Below are 27838 nucleotides of genomic sequence, written 5' to 3'. Positions count from 1 at the left end.
CCCGCCCACTTGCTCATCAGCATGGCTGCGTCTGCAGCTCGCCTGGCGGCTCGGCGGCTTTTCCTGCCGTGGTGTACTCGCCTTGTGCAGGCGTCCGGCTCGGGGGAGCGGGTAGGCGATGGAGCGGGAAAGGGGAGGGAGTTGCGGAGAGTCCCAGCAGGCAGCGGCTTCTGAAGCGAGTGCTCAGCCTGCCGCAACGGGGCCCGGTGGGGGGGGGGGCATTGGTGTCCAGCAGGCGCGGTGCTCGCTGGGAGTTGTAGTCCCGGTGCAGGCGCTGGAGGGCGTCCTGCCGCGGTGCACGGCGGCGGTTGTAGCCCTGCCGGGCTGAGGCCGGCGGCACTGGCTCTCAGCGGGACACCGTTGTCCCTAAACCTAGAGACCTGCACCGTTTTTCCTGCCTTCTCAATCTGAGGCCTAAGCTTTACCTTCTAAAAGCAGAAGAGGGAGATTCTGTGTGCAAACACATTTTTTTCCTTTTCTGTAGTGCAGCCTAGCAATAAAAACGGTGTCTGGTAACGGCCCGGGCTGGCAGCCGATTGCCAGGGGAGCAGCTCTGTGGAAGAGGCCTCGGGGTACAGCGTGTCTGTCAGCAGGGCAGGCTGGCAGCAGCCTGGGCCCAGCAAGCATGGACACAGCAGATCAGAGGAAGTGATTAGGTTGCGTTTGGCAGGTGGTTAGGGTATGGCAAGGGGTTTCGGGCTTCTCAGCGTAAGGAGGACATCAGTGGCCCGGCAGGTGTGCTCAGTAGAGGTGGCTGTGGGTTGGAGCGTGTGCCCTGTGAGGAGAAGCTGAGGGTTTGCGCCTTGTTCAGTCTGGAGAAGACACAGCTTAGGTTGCATCTAACGGCAGACTGCTAGTAGCAGCAAGACAGTTGTCAGGAAGACAGAGCCAGGCTTTTCATGATGAGGCATGGTGGCAGAATGAGAGGCAATGGGCGTAAGTAGAAATGAGAAGGGAAAAGAAAGGGATATATAGAAACAATTTTTTTCCATGAGGCAGTCAGGCTGTGAGCCAGACTGCCCAGAGAGGCCAGGCAATTTGTTGCCATCGTAGATTTTCAATACCCAGTTGCCAGAAGTTGTGAGCAAACTACTCTTATCAGACTGATCCTCTTCCAGTCAAACCGGCTTGGAGCAGGAGGTTTGACTGGAGACCTCCCGAGTTCACTTCAGACTTCAATTGTCCTAAGACAAGCAAGTTTTGAGAGATCTAGCCTGTTGATATTCCGTGATGAGAGTGGGTGAGAGATGGATTTTGTACTTCATATTTAGGGCAGCTGCATGTTGAGGGAAATCTTTGTTTGTTTCGTACATCTGAAATTTTGGAATGGCTTATTGCTTGAAGTACACATTTGGAATGCATACTACAATTGGCTGACATTGAAAAAGTGCAATAAATAATTTTAAACCCCACCTTCCTGTCTTTTCTATCCCATTCTGATTTAATGTGCTTTAACTGCCAGATGATTGTATAAAAGGTGACAATTCCAATATCTGCCCCTGCTCTGAGCTATGGGTTGCAGTCCTGGGGATATAGGCCTTTGGACTATAGCTCAATGCTATGAGGTTTATCAAGGCCAAGGGCAGGGTTCTGCACTTTGGCCACAACAACCCCATGCAGTGCTACAGGCTGGGGACTGAGTGGCTGGAGAGCAGCCAGGTAGAGAGGGACCTGGGGGTACTGGTCGACAGCCAACTGAACGTGAGCCTGCAGCATACCCAGGTGGCCAAGAAGGCCAGCAGCATCCTGGCCTGCGTAAGGAACAGTGTGGCCAGCAGGACCAGGGAAGTCATTCTGCCCCTGTACTCAGCATCGGTTAGGCCACACCTTGAGTCCTGTGTCCAGTTCTGGGCCCCTCTATTTTAGAAAGATGTTTTGGTGCTTGAATGTGACCAGAGAAGGGCAGCAAGGCTGGTGAGGGGGCTGGAGCACAAGCCCTGCGAGGAGCAGCTGAGGGAGCTGGGGTTGTTCAGCCTGGAGAAGAGGAGGCTCAAGGGAGACCTCATTGCTCTCTACAACTGCCTGAAAGGAGGTTGTAGCCAGCTGGGGGTTGAACTCTTCTCCCAGTCAAACAGTGACAGAACAAGAGGACACAGTCTCAAGCTGCACCAGGGCAGGTTTAGGCTGGACATCAGGAAGAAATTCTGCATGGAAAGAGTGATTGGCATTGGAGTGGGCTGCCTGGGGAGGTGGTGGAGTCACTATCCTTGGAGGTGTTTAAGAGGAAGTTGGATGAGGCACTTAGTGCCATGGCTTAGTTAATTAGAAGGGTTAGGTGATTGGTTGGACTCGATGATCTCGAAGGTCTTTTCCACCCTGATTAATTTTGTGATTCTGTGACTTCACTTTAGACAGCAGTTACCCAAAAGAATTCCAGATGTTAAAGGATATATTCAAGGTCCTGCAGGCTCTTGCTGGCAGAAATAGGAAACAAGTGTGACTGTCAGAATGTCTGGCTGATGAAATTAATGCACTTTTCTGTCAGATCATTTGGCTGGAGGGAGGCAGATAGAGTCTTCTCTGATTTAGTAAACTTTGTGTTTTTCCTGCTGAGTCAGGCTAATTTGTCCCATATGTGAAGTAGCAATGAATAAATACCTGCTCAAATTGTTTTCTTTTTAAAATGCATGCTTTAAAAAAGATCCACGAATTTACTGTGTAAGGTCAAGCATACACTTTTAGAAGAGCATTCTAGGATTTAACTTAACAATTGGAGTGTGACTGATGCTCTTTCATTACAGTGTGTGCATATTGGAACAGGCAGGCTCCGAGCTACCAGAGCAGCAACAGAAGTAATCTTAAATGTTCCTGAAACTAGAGTGAGTCCTCTGCAGAATGGCTTGCAAGTAGCTTCTGAAGACTCTGGACTCTCAACGTGCACAGTAAGTAATTTATAAAGGAAAGAGGTTTTTGTGACTCCATCCGTGTTCATTTCCTTGTGGAACTAAATTGTGTTCCCTCGGTGTTTGTTAACAATTGTTCTTAAAACTTAAGATAGGAAGTAGAAGTCTTAAGTCTTTTGTAAATTATTTGTGATTAGGCTATTTGTGAGGATAAAAGTTTTCTTTTTTTTTCTTGAAAACTTGCTTTAAGGGGAATGTGAGCATAGTTTATGTACAAAACTGACTACTCTGCCTTGTTAGCTGGTAAAATTACTTTTGTTTTTCTCAATGAGGTTGGACTTTGGATTGATGCTGGAAGCAGATATGAAAATGAGAAGAACAATGGAACTGCTCACTTTCTTGAGCATATGGCTTTCAAGGTCAGTATGAGTGTTGATGTGGAAGTTTATAATGGATTTCTAAGCTATTTAAAGGTCAATGAGAAGAACTTTGTCAGAATTATAAAACTAAATTTTCCAAATCAAAAAAGCCATCCTGGGCAACTTAGACTTTGGTTTCCATTAGAAAATTAAATGGAAGTCTTAGTTCTGTGTAGCTGGTACACAACTATAGATGAGTAACAGAGGTCACTTTTAACTTGTTAGAAAATGTTCAGCCCCCCTTTTGCCAGCTTTTCATTTGGGAGCACAGTAGGATTTATATCCAGTTGAAGCTCAGATAGATTCCTTTGTAGAAGACTTCCTTTGTCTTGGCCTTGTACTTTTCCAGATGAGTAATAATGAAATAGGTGAATTAAAAGGGTATAGTTTGATTTTTTTAAAATGTTTTTTTTGTTTCCCTACCTCTTTTATTTCAGGGCACAAAGAAGAGGTCTCAGTTAGACCTTGAACTAGAAATTGAGAACATGGGAGCTCATCTGAATGCGTACACATCCAGAGAACAAACTGTCTATTATGCCAAGGCTTTTTCAAAAGACTTACCGAGAGGTAACTGTTTTCATTCCTCAGAAAAGCAGCAGAGAATGAAATGCTTGCCCAGTTCTTGATGAGACAACATAGAGTCATGCATGTGCAGTGGTAACAGTCTCTTCCTTGCTAAGCTGAAAGTCTTTTCCTGAACATCACAGGAATGTGAGAATGCAGGTATGGAGAGGAGTGTGCTAGAAGGGAAGCTGATATTTGATACCCTTTTTTCTTTATATTCCCTAAGAAAAATACATCTTGGATATTTCCCTTTCTGCAGAGCAAGTCTTTTGTCCCCTTGCAAATCTTAATAGCAGATTTTTGGGCCACTTGGTCTTTGGAATGGGTTTTACTTTGAGAACCAGATTTTTGTGGCAGTCTGAAATACACTTTTCATTCCCATCTCTGTTTCAATCAGCTGTGGAAATTCTTGCTGACATAATTCAGAACAGTACCCTGGGAGAGGCAGAGATTGAGCGTGAGCGAGGAGTTATACTTCGAGAGATGCAAGAAGTCGAGACCAATTTACAAGAAGTTGTCTTTGATTACCTTCATGCCACAGCCTATCAGAAGACAGCCCTAGGACGGACAATTTTGGGACCCACTGAAAATATAAAGTATGTCCATTTTTGTGTCTGTCTTTAATTGTGTGATAATTTTTTTACATTGAAAAGACTCAACACTGAAGATGCAGGGAACAGTATCTGTTTTCATTGTTACCCTGGAAGGTAGCTGAAGTTGTGCTGGGTATGACTGTAACAAGAGTTCCCTTATTACCTTAGTTTCCCTAAGTTAGTTTCAGAGAGTGTGTAAACTTCAAATGCCTGGTGCCTGTCTTCATTATTTGCCACCTTTCTCTCCTGTTTGTTAGAAAGGCATCTTTGGAATGGACATTGGCAGTGGCCCTTATTGGCAACAGTCAGGTGTTGAACGTTATCATGAATACATCTATGTTTACACTGCTCTTTCAGCAGGTGTTCATAGCATGCAAACCAGAAGACCGCTAAATCTGCTGTTTTCAGATTGGTGTGAGATCATTAGTCTGCACTTCACTGAGCTGGAATTCTCACTTCTCAGGGAAGCTAGAAGAGCCTTAAGAAGCAAAATGTATCAAGCTCCTATTTCCTTCTTTAGGAAGTCAGCCTTATTTTAGGTTTCTGCCTCTCTGCACAGCCTTGCCTGTTTTCAGAATTTACAGTTATCTTGCATTATGTTGCATTGTTCTATACATTTATCTTTACACTCTAACAGACTTTGCTAACGCAGCAGTGATGTTTGCTTGACTGTTTCTAGATCCATAAACCGTAATGACTTGGTGGAATACATAACAACACACTACAAAGGACCCAGAATGGTCCTGGCTGCTGCTGGAGGTTCGTATGAGGTGTTCACCCTGGGGCGTGTGAAACTGCTTAAAGACATAGACTTTTGTGATGGTTTGGGTGTTCCCCCCCTCCCCCCCCACTTTAGAAATCACCCAGACTAGACTCAGCCGGCTCTGGGAATATAAATGAAGCTATTTATTTACAGCTAGCACAATTTACAAGCAGATATTTACAGTATATACAGAAATATACAAGGTAAAAAGTAATACAGAAACACAGCTCCCCTCCCAGAAACCTGAGTCCCCAGGAGGGGCTCTCAACCACCCCTCACCTTCCCCTTGCCCCTCTCAACATTACCTCAGTCCTAAAGAAGAATAGAGATTCAGCCAAGAGGTTAAGAAGCAAAGGTGAGTGGAAGGTGTGTTAGAGAGATGTTGCTCAGTCAGTAGCCCAGCCAGAAAGTGAGACAAAATGGCAAGAGTGTTATCCGATGTTTTTGTTTCTTCTTCAGCAAGACTCTGAGGGAAGTAGGCATCATCATTGTTTTCCTTTCACAGCCTATGATATAGTTCTTCTCACCAAAACATTCTAGCTAGCTTCAAACTAGCACAACTTTAAAGTGTCTGGGAGCTACACAATGAGTGACCTATTGTTCAGTAGGTCCTGGAAGTTTTGTTAGCCGTATTGTGTTTTGTGTCTTCATGCCCTTTGAACTTCCTTTTTCTCCACAGTAATATTCCAGAAACCTTCTTCAACCACTAAGTAGAAATGAATTGAGGGACAAAGTCATTCTTCCATGAGGGCAGGAAAAGAGGGGCCTAGAAGAGGTTCAGTGTGAAAAGGGGAGTGACAAGAGGAGAAAAAGGGGGAGAAAGAACATTGAGGCTTGAAACTGAGAGCAAACAGTTTGATTTGGTGTAGTCTTGATAGAAGACTATTGAAGACAGTTAAGGAGGCTGATCACGATGATCTTGCTCTGTATAAGAGAGGGATGAGGAATCTAAAAATGAGGCATTAGAGTGGGGGAGAAATAAATTGCTGCTTGATTGAGTCTTTGAACTGCACAGCAATGTAAATTAACTGTTTGCAGAGTAACATTACAAAGTCTATGAAATATTTTTGTTCAGGAGTCTCTCATGATGAGCTACTTGACCTAGCGAAGTGCCACTTTGGTAACTTACCATCTGCTCCAGAAGGAGGACTACCACCCCTGCCACCTTGTACTTTCACAGGTAGTGAGGTAAGCTGTCAGATGGCTTTTTGAGCTGGCCCTTATATCCCTTGTGAGCACAACTGATGTGCTTTCTGCTGAGCCTGTGGCCAAGAAGCTCTCTCCTCAGCAGATTAAAAGGTTTCTTGCCTGCAGTGAGGTAACCGCTCTCTCAAGCAGTACTTTCCAGCCTTTCTTGGAGAAGCTTTAGTGCTGCTGCTTTTTCTGCTTCATCAGTTCCTGGAGGAGTACCTCCCTTACTCCTGCTGCTACTTTGCTTTTATTGCCTTGCCTAGGGTGTTGGAGCTTTTTCACTGGTTGGGAATCCCTAGTGTAAAGGGTATGGCAGAGAACTGGGGCATCTGTGTTCTACTCCCAGCTCCATTTGGGTTTTGAAAAGTCAGCAGCTTTTCTTGCTGCTGTTTGTTGTAAAATGGCTTGTAAGGCACTCTCTGTGTATGTGACACTGGGCTTGCTGTTGGTGAGCTGCTCTGAAATTGCCACAGGGAAGATTAGTTAAGAGCTATATGAAATAAAGCTTCATATGCTTGAACTTTTGGTTCTCTGGGTGGATGCTTTATAATCCAGATGTGATGGAAAAGACTGTCTCCTGTCTACATTACCCTTGTGGAGGCTGAAGTGCTGCTGCTTTCCTGTGTTCCCACAGATCCGTATCAGAGATGACAAGATGCCCTTGGCACACATTGCCATAGCTGTGGAAGCAGCTGGCTGGTCACACCCAGACACCATCCCACTCATGGTGGCAAACACTCTGATAGGGAACTGGGATCGCTCCTTTGGAGGAGGTGTGGTGAGTCCCTCTGCCTGCATCCTCCTGCTCCTCATCAGGCTGCTGAGAGCTGTCTGATCTGGGTACTGCCAATACAGGCCTATTAAAAACTCTCAGATGGTCCTACTGTTGCTTTATGGCTGTTTCTGAAGGTCCTTTTTTAGAGCAGAAGAAGGGGGTTGAATTATCAGAGAATTTGTTGGCCAAGAGCTAGGAAGACTTTAGGAAGTGGTTCTAAACCAGTGCAATAGAGGTGACTTGAGGTCTGCCAGCCCTTATGTGAAGTAGAACGTTTCATACCCATATGCCATCAAAGCCCATGGAGATTGGTAACTGTGCCAGTCTTGAACCTAAGCGGCTTTATGATTTTGGCTTCAGTCTAGGCTGGTACTTGGAAATGTAAGATTACATGCAAGGGAAGGAACTGTTGAGATGAAGAGCTAATAATTAACCTCATAGCTTCTGCTGGAGCCTGTGATACTGCTGCGTGCCCTCATTGTTGGAATGAAAACAGGAGACTCTGGAGGTACCTATTAGGCTTCAGAAAACTTCATAAGCTAATTTATTGTTCTTTTGCCTCAGCAGAATCTTTCCAGTAAACTTGCTCAGGTTGCCTGCCATGGTAACCTGTGTCACAGTTTCCAGTCCTTCAACACGTGCTACACTGACACAGGGCTGTGGGGACTCTATATGGTCTGCGAGTCATCCACCATAGAGGACATGGTGCAGTTTGTTCAGAGAGAATGGTAAGCTGATAACTCTTCTCTCCAACAACGTTGTTTTCAGTGGAGGGACACAGCTTAAAAAAAAAATCAGCAAGTATGGGGACAGGCTGAGAGAGTGGGAGCACTTCAGCCTGGAGAAGCGAAGGCTCCATTAGCACTACATCTCAGTATTTGAAGGGCCTGCAGGAAAGCTGGGGATGGACTGTTTGGAAGGGTGTGTGGTGGTAGGACAAGGGGCAATGTTTTGAAACTGGAGCAGGGTAGGTGTAGGTTAGACATTAGGAGGAAGTTCTGCACAGTAAGCGTGATCAAATGCTCAAATAGGTTGCTGTCGCCCAGGGATGTTCAAGATCAGGCTTGATGTAGCCCTGTGTAGCCTGATCAAGTTGGAGGTGTCCCTGATGACTGCAGGGAGGTTGGACAAGATGACCTGGGGGTTGGCTTCCAACCCAGTGCACTCTCTGAATCTGTGAATTTGAACATTTTTGTTTCTCTACTTAAGCTTGCCTGGAAAAAAAACAAATGCATCAAGTTTTAAGCTTTGACACTGAATGCAGAGTCCCAGTGGCCAGTTTATGGGTCCCTTGTATGGAGTAAAGAGTGTAAGGTTTAGGTTTGTTTTTCTTTTCCTGTCCTGGAAGAAAGACTGCTGACTATAAGTAACGACAGCCATCCTTGTACAGGGAAATACAGCAGTCGGTATTTTAACTTGCAAGTGGCAGGAGTTAGGAAAGTGTGTCAGACCTTTTAGGACACTGCTAAGTCAGTATAGAGCGCCTGTGAACTGCATGTTTGACAGCTGGAAAGTGCATTAATGAATGTGCAATGGCCTATGAAAGCCACAAGAAGCTCCCCGCTCTGCAGTAGCTCCCATGCCATACCATGTGATGGTTACATGGAGTTCTAGTGAGTACACGGGGAGATGGACCCACGTGAGGTAGGCCAGCTCTTACTTTATGCCATCTTGAAACCTGGGATTCTAAGGTGATATTAGTTCATCAAAGGCTTAAGTGTGAATTGAAATTCGTGATGTCTGTAGATGCTATGGGAGTGCTTGAACTGCAGGTGTAATTAGAGACGTACGTTAGGAGCACTGATTTGAAGTGAGTAAAGTTGAAAGAAAACTTGAAACTGAGGTGTTTCTTTAGTCACTGAGATAATTTCTCCTCAGTACCATTGTTCTATGAGGTCTGTATACAACTCCTGTAGAAGAATAGCTTTATTCTAGCTGTGTTTGCTGCAGCTTAGCAGCAGGGAAGATAGTAAGCATTGCTCTTGATAATCATGTATTAAGGTATCTAATGCATCGTCCATCCTAGTGAAATGTTTCTTAGGCAGTGTGGTGGGTAATTATATTGCCAAGACTGAGCAGACTGCTTTCCAGGCTAATTACCTAGTCTGATTGTTTGGTTCCTACTAGCTTAGAAACAGCTGTTCTCAAGATAGTAAATGTGGGCTACCCTTGGCTCAAGATTCATGTAATTCAATGCAATACAGTTGTTCTAAGGAGTGTAACTTGCTCTGGGCTGGACTGGTGTGCTTCCAAAGCACCCTGCTTTTACACTGCTACTTTCCATCCTATTGCTCTTTCCATCTCAAACTCCTTTTCTATCTGTGTCCATAGAAAACATGTGCCTGATAGGTGTACTATGTGTATGCACCTCTTGACCACAGTCACTTGTGTGCTACAGGTTACCATTATCTAATGCCTTTGCATTTTAACTATCTTCTAGGATAAGGCTTTGTACAAGTGTTACAGAAAATGAAGTAGCTCGAGCAAAAAACCTTCTCAAGACAAACATGCTGCTACAACTGGATGGTGAGACTTACAGGGTTTTTTAAAATTCTTAGTGGAGCTGTATGCTGAGAACTGAAGCATGTTTTCCCCTGTTCTAGGGTCCACACCAATCTGTGAAGACATTGGAAGACAAATGCTGTGTTACAAGCGCCGGATCCCCATTCCGGAACTAGAGGCAAGAATTGAAGTAAGTGGCAGTCATGTTGCAGCTTTTAAACTGGGCTCAGAAGAGAGGAATGACAATGTAGCTGTTAGTGCTTCCAACAGAGAAGATTGTCAGCTGTTTTGTTGCCTCTTCTCAGACTGTGCGGCGTTGGATATGTAGTCCTCTGGTAGTGGTAACAAAGGTGTCTTTTTTACCCCTTTTAGGCTATTGATGCCCAGACTATTAGAGAAGTCTGCACAAAGTACATCTGTGATAAGCGTCCTGCAGTTGCTGCCGTGGGTATGTTGTCTTAAGTTATCCCATCATCCCTCCACACCAAGAAGTATCAGTTTAGTCTGTGTCATGGCCAACTTTCTTTAACTTCTAGGTCCAATTGAACAGCTGCCAGAGTACACCAAAGTCTGCAGTGGCATGCATTGACTCCATGAGTAGTGACGGATGAGGACACGCAGTGTGATCGAGCTTTAAAACCCCAAACCCTGGCACCTACAGTCCTCTAAGTGCATTTCTGCAACTCAAAGGCTTTGAGAAGATTAAAGCTGAAGCCAGGCCCGTGTGTCTGTGTAATTAAGGAAGGAATGGAAACATGTACAGTATTTGCATTTTTATTATAAAACAAAGATTGTCAGAAGAGTCATTTCTTGGCTTTAGTAGCATTCAGCACTTGCTCTTGAGCTGCTTTCTTTGCCTTGACCATTTCAACGAGTTCCTGGAGAATTGGGGGGGGGGAAATGTAAATGTGGAAATTGGTAACAATGCTTTGGTTTGAATTCTACCCCCATTCCCCAGAAACACTCTAGCTCTCACTGGAGTAAGGAACTCAGACAGCTTAAGACTTCTGATCTTACAAATGAATACACCAATGGAAGGTCAGTGCTAATCTGCATCCCCTACAAGAGGCTAGGGACAAGGCTTTACCATCTACAAGAACTTGCTGTAAGAGTGTACAACAGACTTCATGAGAGTTTCCCACCTTCCAGAACCACTACTTTAACTGAGGAAAACAGTCCTTCTGAGTCCGCTTGGGCTGACTTACTGAAAACCCCCAACAAAACCAAACCCTTTTTCCACATGGCTCCCTCTTGTGCTAGCTTCCTGTTGTTGGGTACTGTCTTGGTAGGGAAAGCAAAATATTCTAAAGGACCTGTGTTAATGCCAAGCCTGGAGGAGTGGAGGTGCCAGGTGCCTCACCTTGTATCGCTTCATGCAGTCTTTTTTTGACCGGCCTGGAACAGCTGCTGCTATTTTCTCCCATCTTTCAGGAGTATTTACTGGGTAAGTCTTCAGTGCTTGTTCTAAAAGCTTTTGTTCTTCTGTAGTCCAAGGAGATGAATCTAAAGGCGATCCTGTTTTTAAATGCAAAAAGGGACAGTAAGAAGCAAAAAAGATCTATTAAATAAGGAGCCTTTGAGATAAGCCTGTGAAGACATTGTAGAAATTCCAATTGATTTAATGTCCTTACAGTCCTGGGGTACTAATGTCTGACCTAAGGGCTTCCTACTACTGAAAACCTGAAAGAAAACAAAACCACCTGAAACTGACTGGACAAGTGGCCAATGGGATCTTTGCATAGAGCCCAGAGAAGCTAACATCTTGTCAGCTGGGTGTTAGCTCACTGCAGCTGTCCTGTGAAGCCTCATCCTCCGTGTAGCAAAACCCCCTTCAAACAATCCAGTAATGGAGCCTGAATCACTTCAAGTGCTGCATGCATTTGTAAGCTGCTCAGTTTGTTCATAAGCAAGTCTAAAGGATGTCCTGGATGATTTTTGAGCACAGGGCAGACAGCTCTGCAGGAAGGGTTCCCTTTTCACCTTTACCTTCAAACCGTTCTGAGGGGGCAGCACTGTCCATCTGGGGCACCACACCGTGTTCCTTTTTGAATTTGTCAAAGGCTTTCTTGTTGATGTCATCCTTTTGGTGAGGGTCTGTGAGCAACAGATAGTGACCAGAATCATTATTGCAACAAAATCAAATCCTGATGCAATCAAACTTACAATAATAAACAGACCCAGATTCCTGTTTCCTTTTGAAATCATGAAGAGGTTAGTGGCTAAAAACCAGAAAAAAAATTCAGGGTCCAATAAACTTTCCTCCAAGTGTCAGGGTTTCCAGCTCCTGATTTTTAATTTTTAGATGAATACTTTCTCCATATAAACTTAAGCCTGAATCTGCAACTTCAATGAAATCCAGAGGGATTATTCTCCCAAGTAAGGACTGTGGCTAAAGACTCAGACATTACCCAGGGTATTGAGCATGTCAGAGGGCAGGGACACTGGGAAACATACTGTGCAGGTTTGGAATACATATGCTTCTTGAAAACAGTGGTTTTCTCTTTAGAAGAATGTGTTGATTTTCCTTGAGACTAGGTTCCATTTACCACAAGAAGCAGAGTCACATTAATTTAGGTGTCTTACTCTGGTACTGAATGCTTTTAAAGGATATCTGTAGCTTCCTCAATTTCACTTATTCTGCATGCCTTCCTTTGCAGAGAGCTCTCTCAGAAGTCCATTTGTCTGAGTTTAAAGGAGCTTAGACAACACCTATGACCTAGACATCTGTGCATCAAGTTAGATGAAGGGAATTCCAGAAGTGATGACTTGAACAGCAGTCATTAGGCTGAGAGTAGAGGGCCACCTAAATGCTTCTGAACTCATTTGTTTTGGGGACAGACAGAGGATTTTCTCTTAACAAGCACAATGCTGGTCAAAGAAAATCAACCATGCAGCCCATCTTACTGCAAAAATAAGGTAAAAGAGGTACCAAGCTTTTGGAGACTCTTTGCTTTATTGATGACATCTTTTGCTGTCCGTTTTATTCCAGTAGTAGAGTGCAAGTTCATGTAATTGGCAATAACTTCCCACCTAAAGCAAGAACAGAAAGGGTAAACCAGCACATTACTTAAGTTTAATCACACTTAAATTGAGATAAACTCTTTTAGCAACTTCCAAGTCACCAAGTGCAAAAGTGTCCCCTAAGAATTCAGTCAGCCTGGGTGAATGTGGCTCCTGCTACAGAGAAAAGACAGGGTAGAATGTAGGTTCGTCAAGCACAGGCTCCTCCTCAGTATTCTGTGCAGCTCTTGCTGAACCTCTCAGACGTTACATACTGGAGGCTGCACTGAAAGGCTGAGCACCTGCTAACCCTGTTTGCCTTGCCCCTGGAAGGGATACCTAAACATTGGGTGAAGAGGCTTCAAAGGGAGAGAACTGGAACAGCCCCAAAATTATTCCTAGTGCATTCTTAGAAAAGGCAGGGAATACTTGCACCTGTGCAGGGAGTAGGCTCAGAGCTGGATCTGTTCTCAGGGAGTGCTCCTGACTGCTGAGCTGCAGTGCAGGAACAGGTATGGGTATCACCCCCAGAGTATGACAGCTTGTTTTTCACAAGCATTCAATCCTGTAATGAGGATTCACAGATCCAGCACCTCAGTGGAAGAAGTTATTTCACTCCTGGGAAAGAGCAGGATTCCAGACATGCTCCTGTTCTTGAAGCGTATTAGCAGGATGAGTGCCAGTGCTTTTTGTGAGCCCAGCCTTTCTCTTCTCCCCTGTCCCTCCCTTAAAGAGCCCTGGGACACTTACCTCTCTTGCGATCTTTTTTGCCCCTACTGTGTAGAGCAGGAGCCAGCCTTACATTCACTCTGGAGCTACTGAAAGTAGTTCACACACTTGTACTCCTACCCATCTGCATCACAACCACTGCTGTGGTTTTGTTCTCTTTGATGACTGGACCCTATCCTGTAGCAAGCCCTGTGCAAACATGCATCTCAGCATAGTCTTGCTGGTGGTTGGAGGCCCACACTAGAGGAAATAAGATACAGGGCTAGAACTAACTTCAGTGACACACAGAGCACCATGCTAAGAGAAGACAAACCACATGCTGCAGAAAAGTCAAGGAAAGGGAGGAAGTTTAGAGAGCCTTCATGCTAACATCCTTTAGGTAGGCTGGAATTAAGTTGTATGATGCCTATTATTTTAATTACAAATCCTTAGCAGGCCTTTTAACACCAAACACGATGTACCTTGAATTAGTTCCTGCTGGGAAGAGGTTCACAGCTTTAATTAACAACTGCAAATCATCTTCTGGCCAGTTTTTGCTTCCCCCTCCACCACCAGTGGTTGACTTTTCTGAACTCTTCATTGCTTGGCGCATTCGAGCTTCTGCCTCTTCCTTCTCTCGCCTTATTTGTTCATTTATTTCTTCTATCTGAAGGGTTGCAAACAAACATTATTAATGTACATGTTGTGCAGTGACACAACCCCTCTGGGACTGCCTTCTGCCTTGAACTTTGCTGTGTTTCTGTTCAGTATGTTATGCCTAAAGAAATGGAGTAGCTTATCTGCTCCACTCTTACTGTTTTCCATCCCATGCATCTCATGCATAATCTTCGTCCCAGATTTGGAGCTACAGCAGGAATCTATCACAAGTTCCCCAGGAAATTAAATGAACACTCGCAGAGTTAAAGCAAGCCTTCTGAATCTGGTGTGTATGTTCACACTTAGTACTTATGTGGATCTGTCCAGTAAGGTTTTGGAACCTAAAGTCATCAGTTAGAGCAGTTAAACTTCCATGGTGATTCCCAAACCTTCCAACCTAGCTGCTACATGAGCCTGGTTATGCCAGAAATGCTCAGTTACTATGGTTGTATTAAGTTACAGGGGTTGTTGCAGTTAATGCTAAGTGCTTACTCAGAGTTAGTTGGCCATGTGTTATTTGTTAGCAAGCAATTCAGCAGAACATAAGTTCTCTGTTGCCCATCTTTGTGACAGATACTGCTGTGAAAGATCTTTAATGCATCTGCTTCTGAGTGTGCCCAGTCCAGCCCTGGCAGGAGTGAAACCCCAAATTTATGCACTTACACCTGCACAGGCAGAACACCTACAAGAGGTTTCTCACTGTCTCATTGTAAAATCCTCCTGCCCAGAGGGAAGTTATTTAGCAGATATTTGTTATTAATGCAAAGTGGAAGTTTTAACAGAGACAGAAAGATGACTATCTGGAACACTCAGTCCCCAGTGGAACACAAGGGACTTGAGTCTTGTGTGATGAGTAAACCTGACCCTGAGCTGGGACAGACCATATTCCCCACCAAGAAAGGAAGTTCATAGCTGTGACTCCAAAGCAGATGAGGGAAAGCACTTTATTTTTCCTGCAGGACGTGGGCTCAGCCATATCAGTCCAAATGGCTTTTCCCTGATGGCAAATTTAGACAGATTCTTGCTGTTTTTTGCAAATCTTGATCTCAAGCATCTTGCCTTTCCCATATTTGGGTATCCAACCCCCTGCCCTTCAGAGGCGACAGCCTGCAGCGCTTAAGTCCTTTTGTGAATCTAGCCCGCGGTCATGGATCCTAGAGCACGATTTTCCTTGCATAATCAAATAGGTTAAGGCTGCCCCTCCTTCCCCTCTGGGCAATCCCTACTCAGTGTTGGGCAAAACTAAACTCCTGTGTGTGCTGTACAAAGGGTAGATTTTATGTCCTTTATTCATTAAAAATGCATCTTTTTTCCTCAGATAGCCCTGATTGTTTCACTAACCATGAACTGCATTGTGTAAAATGGAGTTGAGCTAAGTTGGCCTGGAGCCTCTGAAGCTCAGGTGTTTGTGTTTCACAGGCAGGATTCCACAGCAGCTGTGTTGTATCTGACTTTGATAAAACCCACGGCACCAAATCCACGAGGTTACTGGTATCTCAATTTGACACTCAGCATAATTACCTGTTTTACTACAGCCGCCTTTCCTCCTTCCTTTGTGGTGGATGTAAGTGCTTCATTCAAGCATTGCAGACTAAAAACAAATTATTGAGTTACAACGGAGAGCTGGCAGGAAGAGGGGGGTCAAAACGAGCAGAAGCAGCAGCAGCAGGGCTTACCTTGGTAGCTCAAGACGATCACAAAGCTTTTCCACCTCCTCCATCATCTTAACACAATCTGCCTCATTATCAGAAAAGTAATTCCAGTTCTGGAAGCAGAAATACATGTTCTGCAAAGTTCTTGAACTTTATTGCCCTGTCCCTTCAGACAAAGGCATTCATCATCAACTGCTGTGTCTGGACCTGTTTGGTCAGTTTTACCCATAACTTAAACACATTAAGTCTGTCTGTGTTTTAGTCTTTTGCTTTTCAGTGAACCCACTTTCCCTACCCAGATCCAGCCGCACATGCTCAAGCCTGACCAAGCACTGATCTAACCTCCATTTCACTATAATCATATTTAAATACCTTGCATGTCGTTCTCAGCTTTTGCCTTTCTTTCTTGATAGCTTTTTTCTGTATCTCTTTTTCCTTTTTTGCTACCAGTGCTTGTTGCCTAACTTCTTCTTCCTCCTTTTCCTTTGCTAACCGTGCTGCTTCTAGTTCTGCTTGCCGCTGCTGCAATCAGAAGGAAAAACAAAACAACAATCAAAACAAAATCCTCTCAGCAAAGTGGCTCCATTACTGGGTCAGTCAGCCACTCAATATTACACTGTGCTGCTCCTGGGCTTGGTAGGGTTTGGCTAGTGTTTGGTTTGCCAGGAGTTCTGATGGAAGAGGTGGAACATAAACCACTTGGTATTCATTCAAATATTATGAGGACTTGCAATTTGTAAATCCTGATTTCTGTATGAAGTTTCCTATGCCTACCCTGAGAGTTAAGCTTGGAAAAATGTAGTGGTCCAACATTTGCTCCTACATCATTACTAAGAGAAGACCTTGCAGTGCTGCAGCATTGGCTGTCACAGTCACATTTTAGCACCTTAAGTTCCCTTTCATTCCTGGGACGTTTTCAGAGCTGTTTTCCAAACTGTTAACATTGATCAGGGCTGTTATGTTACCTCCAAGTGTTTCATGCAAGTAGCTGTACCCACAGCAGGAGAGAGGGCAGAGAAGGGAACAGAGGAGTGCATGCAACATCACAACTGAATTTTAGAACATTTCTTCTTTCAAACTCATGCTCTGTTTTCATATCATTCTCAAAAGACTGCCAGTCTTGCACTGCCCATGGCAGGAAGATCAAAGACAACACATCTGTGAACCCCAACAGAATTCTAACAGCACTTTCTGGTACGCCCAAGAAGCTGAAACAGTGGATGGGGTGTGAGTGAATCAGGGTATTTCAACCCAAATAAGGTATTCACTTACTTTTTCTTTTGCCTCTTGTTCTTTCCGTTTTGCTTCTACCTTTGCTTTCTTCTCTGCTTCTTTCTTTGCCTTTTCTTCCTCCTTAAATTTCTTTATCCTGGGATCACAGCTGTAGGCATTGTCTGGTGGAAGAAAGGATGCATCATGTCCAGAAAACCAGGAGCTTTCCACTGTTTAGCTAAGAAATCTCTCTTGAAAGCCAGCAGTTTGCATGCTCACCCACAAGTGTCCTAATTCTGTTCATTTCTTCTTTTTTTCTCAATGCTCTGGCAGCTCTGTTCTGCTTTTCAATCCACCTCCTTTCATCTCGACTGAAAAAGGAGATCAGAGTTACTTCAGTGTTCACACCCTACCAACATTTAACAGCAAACTTAAATGTTTCTCCACACAGATGCACCTGTCTGAATACTTCAAAAACAGACTTCAAGAAGTTGCAGGCCCTAAGCTCATATCAAAGTGCTGAGCCTCCACACAATGACAAATCTGACAAAACAAGCTGCCTATCTGCTACTGCAGGGAGAGATCCTGGACTTGAGTTTTCAAAACACGGTCCACTTGCAGACCTAACATTAAACCCAAGCTAAACAACCAAGATGCTGCTATACAGTTTAATTAAAGGGTGGCAACAGAATCACTTAATGCAGGTCATGATTCTGCAATGCCAAGTAACCCACCAGCACAGAAACAACACTTCATATCACAGTATCACCAAGGTTGGAAGAGACCTCATAGATCATCAAGTCCAACCTGTTACCACAGAGCTCAAGGCTAGACCATGGCACCAAGTGCCACATCCAATCCTGAAGTACTGTGAGACTGGGGTAAAAGCCTGTCGAGTCACTCAGTGCCGTACAGCTCAGGTTAAATAGATTAAAGCTGGCTAAATCTGGAAAAGTCACTGCTGACAGCATAGAGGCACATTTTCAGTGGAGGTCCACATCCTCAGCCACACAACCAAACAGAACAATAACTTCCATAACAAAGAAAATCCCTGTAACAGAGTAGGAGCCTACTGCAAGCAGACTGAATGTTTAAAATGTCAGCAACATCACTTTTGGCAAGGAGTGACAAGAATTACATCCATCTGAGCAGAAGCTGGGATGTAGCTTATGTAGCTCTCTGCTATTCTGCATACTACACACTGTCTACACAGCTTTTAGAAAGGAGACTAATGGCAAGAATAACCACAAAGAGAGCTAAGCAAATAACACAAGAGCCTTACAGCAAGCAACACAGAGATTAATCTGTCCTACTAATCAAAAATAACCACTGATGCAGAGCTGAGTACAGTGCCTTCACAGGAAAGAGAAAACACTGGGTCCAGAGAGGCTCAAAAAATCAACTAGCAGAAAAAGGCTCAACAGAAGAGAGACTGATGCTTAGACACAGGCCTAGATATAGCAGAGGTTTTAGCCACAAAGCACGGTTACCACTGAATCCAGCTATGAAATTAATTCCTATTCCACTTGGAGAAGATCATATAACTACAATGTTACAAGGATGACTCAGTGAAAGGCTGTGTCCTGTGAAGTATGTGCTAGACTAAATGTTCTGGTGGTCTACCTTGAACAATCTGGGTGCAAAGCTGTAGGAAGGATACAAATGGGATGTATTGTCCAATGCCAACGTGGTCCAAATAATTCAGTGACTGTCACCACACCAACAGATCCACAGTTTTCATTAACACCAAGCCAACAGGACACTTATCTATATTCTAGACAGTACCATTTGTTCCAACAGTTTAGTGAAGAGTTGGAGAAATAAATGACACCTGCTTACTTATCCACTCTGTTCTAACTCCAGGGTCAACCTGTGTTTGGGACTTGCTGAACCTGCAAGCCTGAACTTAAACACATCTCTCAAAGCACCTGAGAAACCCCTCTGTGATGCAAGCAAGAACTGTGTCAGTTACATGGGTAAGACAAAGAGAAGCCCACAGGCAGTCCACTTCAACTTCATGCCTAAGGTGGGAGAGTGGAATTCAGTCTTGTTTCGGCTACCTTTCTTCCTCTGACTTACAGTATCATAGACAGTTGAAACTCTTGCTGTTTCAGTCTCTCAGTCTCGTGTCACATTTCTTTTTACTTACATACCATTCTGCTTTTTCTTTCTCCTCTTCATCTAAATAGGAAAACTCTCTCCAGGAATCAAAATTATACCTAAAGTAAATAAATATTTAAAAGAGAAGTGCATTGGAAAAAGGAAATGGCATCACTATTGCAAATAGTCTGCCTCCTCTCCTCTTGGGTGGTTACAGGAGGCTGTACTGTTATTTACAATCTGTAATAGATCACTGATGACCATACTGCACCTCCAATGACTCTGCTGTGCGAAGTCAAAACACAACTGCTACTGACAGTAATGATTTACCTCTATTTGCACTACAGGACAGGGTGTTTTAGAACAGCTCTAAATACCTGCAGTGCAATAATCTAAGCTTTCAGTATAGGCTGTGAAGCTACAGTGCAGGCTGCAGAGTCCAGAGATAATTTAAACTTTGTATAAGCATCTGTTGCTAGCAGAGAAGTCAAATCATAATCTCTACTGACTTCGCTGGACTAGACAGAGCTCCCTCAACTAGGGGACCTTAAATACCTACTAGATCTCACCCTCCTTCTGGTTTTAGTGGAGGTATGAACTTCATTTACAGCCATTGTGATCAGGTAACAGCCAGAAGCTACTCTTGAATTTAGAGTTTGGATGCAGCAGCCAGGAGAAAGCCAGCTGAGTTTGTGTCAGGCACCAAAGAGCTGTGGGGTCATTTTGTGATGTTACTGGGTCAGAACAGGCCACAGCCAACAACTTAGCAAAAAGGTCTGCAAGCCCTCTAGAATGCTATACATGAAGCTGAGGTAGCAGCTGATTTACCAAAATGAATAGAAGGCATCCACCTCTTCAAAGGAGGAGTTCATGTCTCCAAGCTTAGGAACATTTTTCTTATTTGACCACCTGAAAATAAAAGGATATATTGATGAGACAGTGCAGATCCCCTCACCTCACAGGATGGCATGTGGTTAAGCACAAAATAAAAACACCAGTCAGAGGCTCCATCCAACCAACACAGAGAGGCATGAAGAAAGAGGAATAAAGAGAGAGTTCCTTCTAAACATCCTCCAGATTGGGACTTACAGGGAGCTTCCCAAAAAAAGCAAATTTCTTGCATACCTACAAGATCATATGATGAGCTCAGGCTATCTTTGTAGATATTCAGTTCTCTGCACACATTATCCTGGTAGAGCAGCTTGCAGAAAGGGCCCAAAAGGTACTCTGTGAAGAACTGAGCTCTGTTCTTCTAGAGCCTCTTCTCCAGGCTAAACAACCCCAGCTCCCTCAGCCTCTCCTCGTAGGGCTGTGCTCAAGGCCTCTCACCAGCCTCGTCACCCTTCTCTGGACATGCTCAAGCATCTCAATGTCCTTCCTAAACTGGGGGGCCCAGAACTGAACACAGTTTAATTCTACAAAGGCTCTAGAATTTGTTACTCCATGGCATAGCATCCATTTCCAGGCATAGAAGGGAACAACCCATTTGACAATCACAGATAAGGTTTGAATCTCTGGAATACTTAATTTTAAAAATCCAATAAATCCACATTGTTTAGAACATGTGCTGAAAGGTCTCACAATGAAACACTTTCTTCATACCTGTAAAATGTGAAGTAGAGGCCTGTTGTGACAGCCTTCATACAAAGTTGATTGGCAAGCATGAATCAAATGCAGAAGAAGCCACACCCCTTACTAGAGAACCACTATATACTGTTATATTTACCTTCTCTTTTAACCAGCTAACTGGTGAACATAGCTATTGTGTCACCCTCACAAGGAAATCCCAAAGAAGGAATTTTCAGTCAGTAGCACACAGACAAGCTTGGTGTACTCAATCAAACAGTGTGCTGTACAAAAAGGACAGGAAGTAATGCAGCAGAGCACAGACTTCCATTGTTTTAAGTCTCACAGACCAAGCTCAATGGCATCAGTGCAACAGTTCAGATTAGTGTCAAATGAGATAATAGAAAATGCCTCGTTTTATTTACATTACATTTCTGGCAATTTCATGCACCTGCCAGCATGCCTTAAAATCACACCTGAGATCAATTTCAAACACCATGCTGCTAGAGTCTGCAAAGGCTGATTCTCCAGCAACAGCACAAGCAGGCTGATGATAGCTCACCTGGCATTTCTTTCAAAAACTGGTGAAAAAACCTCAAAGAAGTTTTCTTTTGCTTCACTTTTGGAAGGTACAGAGTTATCAAAAGTAGGATCTATGCTGTTGAACGCTCGTCGTTTCACGGGATCAGATAATATTTCATAAGCTGGAAAACAGTGAGCAGACAGAAGGCAGTGAAGTGAGGCTTCCCCTGAAGTTAGGAATGTTACAGGAAAAATTTACTACATGGTTTAAAACAGTACTCAGAGATCTATGTCTGCTCTGCCATTCTGCACAGTTTCATATTTATTGTAGTGACACCAAACAGCGTTGCTGTCCATTCCTGTTCAATGAAGTAAGAGGATGTTGATGAAAACCAACACACTTAATCACCACAGTGTCACAAAGTGGGTTATATTTAAAGTACTTTGATAACTGTAAATTTGGTTTAAGTACAGGCAGTTCAGGGATGGTACCTTCAGGCTTTTATCATACACCAGATCCCTGCGGATAAATTTATGAAACAGTCTCTAACACAGGCAGAGAATAAAAAGTAGTTTCTGAGTTAATGTGGGATTAGAAGTGGCAAGAACAGGAGCCATTAATCAGAAGTTCTGCAGCTGGTGATGGAGCTCTTCTGAGATTCAGTGTCCCAGTTTAACTCAGCAGGCAGCTCAACACCCCACAGCTGTTCACTCACTTCCCTCCCCTGCTTCCTTCAGTGAAGGAAGAGAGTGAATAGAGTCAGGTAACCTCTTGGGTTGAGATTAGGAGTTTAATAAGACAGAAAAGGAGTGGAGGGGGAAATAATGTTAAGAAAATATAAAGGTGATACACAGTGCAGTTGCCTACTAGCCACTGACCAATGCCTCACAGTGAGCAGTCACCTGCCACCCAGTTCCCCACAGTTTTATTGTTCAGCATAATGCTACATGAGCAGTTTATACACATATATATACATATGATCAATATGCCTCTGGTCAACTTGAGACAGCTCTTCTGTCTGTGTCCTTTCCCAACTTCTTCTGCACCCCTAGTCTCCTCCCTAGCAGAACAGTGTGAGAAGCTGAGAAGTCCTTGAATGAGTGCAAGCACTGCTCAGCACTGGCAGAGCCAGAACATAAGGGTGTTATCAGATTATTCTCATGATGAATCCAAATGCAGCACTGTACCACTTGCTAGGAGAAAATTAACTCTATCCCAGATGAAACCAGGTCACAGAAAAAGGGTACGAACCATATGCACAAAAAAGCAGCCAAAAAAACCCTGTATCAAGAGATGTTCTGCTGCCTGAGTAAACTAGAATGCAGATTTTTTCAGCTGCTGCTGGTGTCTTCAGAGCAGGACAACTGAATCCAGGCCTGTGGCTACCTGTAGTGGCTCTTTGCATAGGCTGGCTGCTGGAAGTGCTCCCATTTTGTAACCAAGTGCATTGGCAGACAAGCTTATACCCATACTGCATTCCCATACCTCTGCCTGGGGGGAAGTTATATTGGTGGGAGTGTGTTCTATTGGGGCAGATTCAAAAAATGGCTTTTTAGTAACTGACAACCCTTTAAAGGGCACTACAGATGGTTCAGATTATCAAGTAGATTGTGAGAGTATCTAATAATTGCTTACCTTTAGTTATGCATGTAAAATAATCATTATCGCCTTCTCCTATCTGTTCCCCTGCAGCTTTTCTCTTGTCTGGATGATGTTTCAAAACCATGGATTTATCTAGCACATAGATGCATTATGTTTAGAAATACTTCAGCAGCAGCAGTTTATTTCTTACAAAGTAATACAAGAATTCAAATTGGTATTTCTCTATAGATTCTTAACACAAGCAAACGAGTAAAACCACAACAAAACAATCCAACCCACCAAACCTCACCACAGTCAGAGAGAAAACAGAGATGAGTGATTTTTCTTTATCACTAGTGTCAAAATGAAAAGTTTCATCTTTGCTGGGACACAAAATAATCACAGTCCAGAACCTATTCCATCTCCATCATTCTCTGGGACTTATTCTAATATTGCCCACAGCAAAGTGCTCCAGTAACTCTACATGTACAATTAGCTTCAAAAGCATGATGCCTTAACTTAAAGATTGTACAATTTCCTCTGCAATCCTACTAAAAAAATAACAATTAATGATTCAATTAATTATTTTTCTTTATCTGCAACAACAAAATAGTTAAGATAAAATAAAAATTGTTTTCTCAAGTGTACTTTGTGTACTGAAGTTCTGAACACGATCAAAGATGAAATGTGAAGAACATTGTATCCATCAGTCAAATTCTCTCTATTTCTGCTTAGGCCTTCAATGCTAAGAGGTAGGTAGCACATGCAGAAGTTGCTCCCAGAGTTGTCTTAGTGTGACTTCTTTGCAAAAAACTCTAGCCATGCCATAACACAAAAATCACCTGTACCTTCTTAGCTCACTAGAGTATACAAGAGAGAAGGTATTTTGTGAATAGTTACAACAACCTGCCTTTGGAGAAACAAATCAGAAACCTTGTTAAAAAGAGGAAACCACAGTATATACTGGTGAGAAAGACTCATATTTCTACACCACCATGTTGTAACTGAATGCTGTTCAGATGAGATGTCCCCAGCTGCTGCTTAGCAAGATCAGTGAGACCACTCATCACCAGCACAGATGCTGCACTGTATGGCTAGACAGTGTGCACCTGAGCCAACAGTTTCCTGTACCAGCTGGTAATCTGCTAATTTCCACCCATTTTGTTTGGGAGTAACTTAATCTTCATCTTGGGATTCACTGGGGACTGTGATCCTACTCACAGCAGTACAGTTCTACAGGCAATCCCTTCCAAGATCCATTCACAAAACCATCGTCTGATTTCCTAAAGGACACTGAACAACCTTCGAATACTCTGAAATCTTCCTCCACTAAATACCTGCATTCTTCTTGCAAAGTCAACTCTTGGTCACATTGCTTTCTAGGAAAAATGTTCTGAAGCCCAACAGTCATTCCTTGACATGCAAGTGCTATAAAATACCTGCGGGGACTTTTTAATCACATTAGGATTTCAGACACAGGCCCACAATACCATTAAGCAGCATACAATACCATTAAGCAGCATAGTGGCCCTGCAGTATTCTATTGTTTCCTTCCCCAAACATCAAGGAAGCTCAAATGCACATGAATACATTTTTCATGGCTTGGTAATATCCTAAAGGTGCAGCTACAGGAACTCCACAGCTTTCATGTGGTAAAACGACCAAAGGAGCAAACCCAAACTTCTCAGTGGCCTAAGTAACTCTGAGTTACTTGAACATCTGAAAATTCAAGAGCTACTGCTCTGTTCCCTCTTCTGTGAGAGGTAGTGGAGTCTCCTCCTTTGAAGGCTTTCAAAACCCATCTGGATGAGTTCCTGCGTGGCCTGCCCTAGGTGATCTTGCTGTGGCAGGTGGTTGGATCTCTGGAAGTTCCTTCCAACCCCTAACATTCTGTGATTCCCATGCAATGCTCAGTTGGATATGAATGTAACAGCAGTGAACTTCTTATACATTCACTGCATTAACACTGCAGCTAACTGCTGGAAGGGGACTTCTAGGCACCAGCCTATGGAAATACACAGGGCAGGGGTAATTCTGTTTTCTTTTCTCTGCTTTTTCTGAGCCTGGCTGCAGGCTTAAAAAGTCAGAAACATAGTCTCACATGTGTTCATAATAATAATTTTTTAAAAGGCAAGAAAACTGAGATGCGAAGTTTTTTAATTCCCTAGCTTTAGGCCTGTGGATTTTGGAGCCGTGATGAGTTTAGAAGGCTGATAAGCAACACACATCAAAGAGCAGGCTTTTTTTACCTCTAAAATAGTAAAGAGCTTGTCTATGACTTACATGTACTTTCACATAGAGAAGGTATGCTTACGCAGGAAAAGTACTTACGAGCTGCTTTGATTTGTTTCTGTGTAGCCCTGTATCGTATATTTCCTAGCCCAAGAACTGCATAATGGTCTTGATTCTGAGGAAAAAAAAAAGGCAGAATCCAAATAAACTGATAAATGTAACCTAAAAAGCCACAGCACATGCAGAAAAACTCCTTCCCATCTTTGAAAAGCAAGAAGTAGCATTACTTCCTCAATATTAGAACAAGAACAATGCTGTAAGGACTGTAATTACTGAATAAAGGAATCATAGAGTGGTCTGGGTTGGAAGGGACCTCCGAAGGTCACCTAGTCAACCCCCTCTGCAGTAAGCAGGGGCATCCTCAATTAGATCAGGTTGCCCAGAGCCCTGTCCAGCTTCACTCTGAATATCTCCAGGGATAGGGCCCTGACCGCCTCCCGGTTGGACAACCTGTTCCAGCATTCCACTACCTTCATGGTAAAGAACCTGTTCATAAATCATAACATTCAATCTAAATCTGCTCCTCTCTGTTTTGAAGCCACTGCCCCTTGTCCTATCAATGCAGGCTTTTGTAAACAATCACTCTCCATTCCATATAGACTGTATTACTGCCACAGAAATCCATGTAGCTTAATCTAAGTTTGATTAAAGCATTGAATCCTAAGGAAGGTCAATGATTGAAGAACTGCATTGCTGTCACTAAACATTAAGTGTCAATGCAATTCCATAGCAAGGCAGGTGGTAACAGGGGGAAGAGACTTTGAAAGTTTACAGGCAGTAAAATGAAAAGCCACCATTAAGGTCTTACCCTGACATGCTTGAGTTTCCCTTGTCAAGCAGTTACGTGTAGAAAATACTGAAGTAAGAAGATTCACTAATTACTTGTTACTATTTTTTTCTTTCTGTTAGAAAACTTCTCCAGTAGCATGAGAGATAGGTTTTTAGACTTAAAGTGTTTTAATTGACACAGGTACTGCTACAGCCTTGAGCCTAGATGAAGTTGCAGCTGCCAGACACAGCTGCCCAGTACAGAGACCAAGATAGAAATTCTCACCTGCTTAAAGACTGGCTGAAAACCAAGAAGGATAATCAACTGGAATGAAGACATGTGACAGCAAAGTTATTGGAAGACCAGAAGGTGACAGTGAAGACTCAGGAGTGAAAGGACTTCATCTATGTAAAATAAGTTTTTAGAAATCCTAATGCATAGGTATTGTTAAGTGCTATAGGAGAGATGTAATTAACTTTGCTTGGGGCTTGCAGCCTTTTGGATTGATCCACTGTGGCCCATGCACATTAAATAAGTGGATACCACTTAACAATTTTATCAGTAAGTCTTTGTGGTGTGTCTCCTAAGGAAGGAGACATCACCATTGTTTTCCTTTTCACAGTCTATGGTCTAGTTTTTCTTACCAAAACATTCTAGCCTGCTTCAAACTAGCACAGTCTTTTACCATGTCAGTACAAACCCAGGTATCATGCTAATGGGCACAAGACAGTTTCAATGGAGGTGGGAGGGGATGAGGAATATCTTTAGCATCTGGGAATGCAAATAATTTTGATGGGAGTTTTCCAACAAAAATAATTAACACTAATCTCTATCAACTGAATACCTTCCAGTCCTTTGGATCAAGGGTTTTTAACATAGGAAATTCTTCGAGCTGCAATTCTTCATCCCCTGACTCTTCAGAAAGCTCCTTCTCATCTTCTAGCTCCTGGAAAGAGGCAGAAACATTTATGTTTCTCCTCTTAACAAACGCTTCAAACCATCTTCCCACAGGTTCCACTTGACAGAGTACTGATGCTATAAGCAAAAACATAAAAGCAACTTCACCTTTTGTAGTTTATTTCCTTTTCCTCTTTTAGATGAAACCCCACCAAAGCCCGCAGAGTACCGCATCACACAAGGCCAGACAGCCTGCCACATTTTCTAGTTTACTCTAAACCACAAGACTGCTTCACACAGCGCACGGACCCAAACACACGCCCAGCAGACCAGCGCTTCCGAACGCTTCACGACGTTCTCCAGTCTTGAAAGGTGCTTTCCAGTTAAAGGAAGGCACACGTGAAACGGTATTTAGCATTTTCTTTGTTTCGGTAACATGTGGCGACAGCGGCGGCAGCAACATTAGGCTGGGATCGCTCTTCTCTGCCTTGCCGCTCCCCCCGTTACAGGCCACTCCCTCTGGCAGCCAGAGCAGACTTGTTGCTCCACACACCGACTTGAAATGAGCGTGGAAGCAGATGCAACAGACGAAGAGGACAGGATTAAAGTAAAATAAGCAGGAAAGCTCTTCACAAACACACGATTTTTCACCTCTGGTGCCTAAGCAGGTGCCTGGGAAAGGTTTTGTTCCGTGGGGTTTTTTATCCAGGGCACACACACTCGCTCAAGCCAGGAGAAGCCCCGCTCCAGACAGCTGCAGCACAGGGCTGCCCTGCGTGCCGGCGGGATGGGTGGCGGCGGAAGATCCCGACAGCTGCCCCAGGGTCCCTTCCTCGGCTCGGTGGCTTGGCACCGACTGCAGGCCCGCGGCCGAGCCGCTGGCGCTCCCGCCTCCGCCCCCACCCGAGAGGCCGGCGGTACCTACCGGCCGACAGCGCCCTGGTGACGGCCGTGAGCTGCCCCTCCTGCGCGCTCCGCAGCATGGTGGTGGCGAGAGGCGGGCCGGAGCGAGCCTCGGTCCCGGGCACCGAGCCCCACTCGCCTCGCCTCGCCGGGTGCCGGGAGCCGGCGCATGGAGGCGCCCGGCGAGCACTTCCGGGGCGGCGGCAGCGTGCGGCGGGATAAGCGGCCCGCCGGGGCCCAGTCTGCCCTCCGATCCTGTCGCCCCTTTGCCTGCTCCATGCAGTCTCTCTGCAACGGCGTCGGAATCCGCGGCCAGTCCTGGCTACTC

General features: G+C 44.1%; 2 protein-coding genes across 4 annotated transcripts; one reads left to right on the top strand and one right to left on the bottom strand.

Annotated features, from left to right (window-relative positions):
* PMPCB (peptidase, mitochondrial processing subunit beta) lies at nucleotides 1–11921 on the top strand. 2 transcript variants are annotated; one of them, XM_064142526.1, is made up of 13 exons: nucleotides 1–111; nucleotides 2742–2882; nucleotides 3176–3262; nucleotides 3700–3829; nucleotides 4224–4422; nucleotides 5099–5178; nucleotides 6258–6370; nucleotides 7008–7151; nucleotides 7713–7876; nucleotides 9589–9674; nucleotides 9752–9840; nucleotides 10023–10098; nucleotides 10187–11921. In XM_064142526.1, the coding sequence occupies exons 1-13, from the start codon at nucleotides 22–24 to the stop codon at nucleotides 10237–10239; spliced, it is 1452 nt and encodes a 483-aa protein (XP_063998596.1). In that variant the 5' UTR covers nucleotides 1–21; the 3' UTR covers nucleotides 10240–11921. The 2 variants fall into 2 exon arrangements, with proteins under 2 accessions (XP_063998596.1, XP_063998598.1); XM_064142528.1 differs by having other exon boundaries at nucleotides 2–111; nucleotides 7716–7876.
* Nucleotides 10409–27716, bottom strand: DNAJC2 (DnaJ heat shock protein family (Hsp40) member C2). 2 transcript variants are annotated; one of them, XM_064142524.1, is made up of 17 exons: nucleotides 27533–27716; nucleotides 26555–26745; nucleotides 24981–25056; nucleotides 22704–22802; nucleotides 21108–21249; nucleotides 19808–19888; nucleotides 19033–19098; nucleotides 17159–17250; nucleotides 16940–17061; nucleotides 16040–16189; nucleotides 15692–15780; nucleotides 15537–15606; nucleotides 13841–14025; nucleotides 12580–12680; nucleotides 11637–11744; nucleotides 11011–11165; nucleotides 10409–10528 (listed from the first exon to the last, which is right to left on the bottom strand). In XM_064142524.1, exons 1-17 carry the CDS (start codon nucleotides 27588–27590, stop codon nucleotides 10454–10456), a joined length of 1860 nt encoding a protein of 619 aa, XP_063998594.1. In that variant the 5' UTR covers nucleotides 27591–27716; the 3' UTR covers nucleotides 10409–10453. The 2 variants fall into 2 exon arrangements, with proteins under 2 accessions (XP_063998594.1, XP_063998595.1); XM_064142525.1 differs by having other exon boundaries at nucleotides 26555–26656; nucleotides 27533–27714.
* Between the last annotated feature and the right edge of the window lie 122 nt (nucleotides 27717–27838).

This window comes from Pogoniulus pusillus, chromosome 4 (assembly GCF_015220805.1).
Source record: "Pogoniulus pusillus isolate bPogPus1 chromosome 4, bPogPus1.pri, whole genome shotgun sequence".
NCBI lineage: Eukaryota > Metazoa > Chordata > Aves > Piciformes > Lybiidae > Pogoniulus > Pogoniulus pusillus.
This window is presented reverse-complemented; position numbering and strand designations above follow the sequence as displayed.

What these genes read in the sequence shown, in the direction of transcription:
- PMPCB (XM_064142526.1), top strand. Translation starts at nt 22, where the DNA reads ATGGCTGCGTCTGCAGCTCGCCTGGCGGCTCGGCGGCTTTTCCTGCCG. An exon ending in GCTCCTTTGGAGGAGGTGTG is followed by an intron (nt 7,152 to 7,712) that starts GTGAGTCCCTCT and finishes CTTTTGCCTCAG; the next exon opens with CAGAATCTTTCCAGTAAACT. An exon ending in CAGTTTGTTCAGAGAGAATG is followed by an intron (nt 7,877 to 9,588) that starts GTAAGCTGATAA and finishes ACTATCTTCTAG; the next exon opens with GATAAGGCTTTGTACAAGTG.
- DNAJC2 (XM_064142524.1), bottom strand. Translation starts at nt 27,590, where the DNA reads ATGCTGCGGAGCGCGCAGGAGGGGCAGCTCACGGCCGTCACCAGGGCG. An exon ending in CAGAATTAGGACACTTGTGG is followed by an intron (nt 17,062 to 17,158) that starts GTGAGCATGCAA and finishes TTCTTCCACCAG; the next exon opens with ACAATGCCTACAGCTGTGAT. An exon ending in CCAGCAGGAACTAATTCAAG is followed by an intron (nt 12,681 to 13,840) that starts GTACATCGTGTT and finishes TTCTTGCTTTAG; the next exon opens with GTGGGAAGTTATTGCCAATT.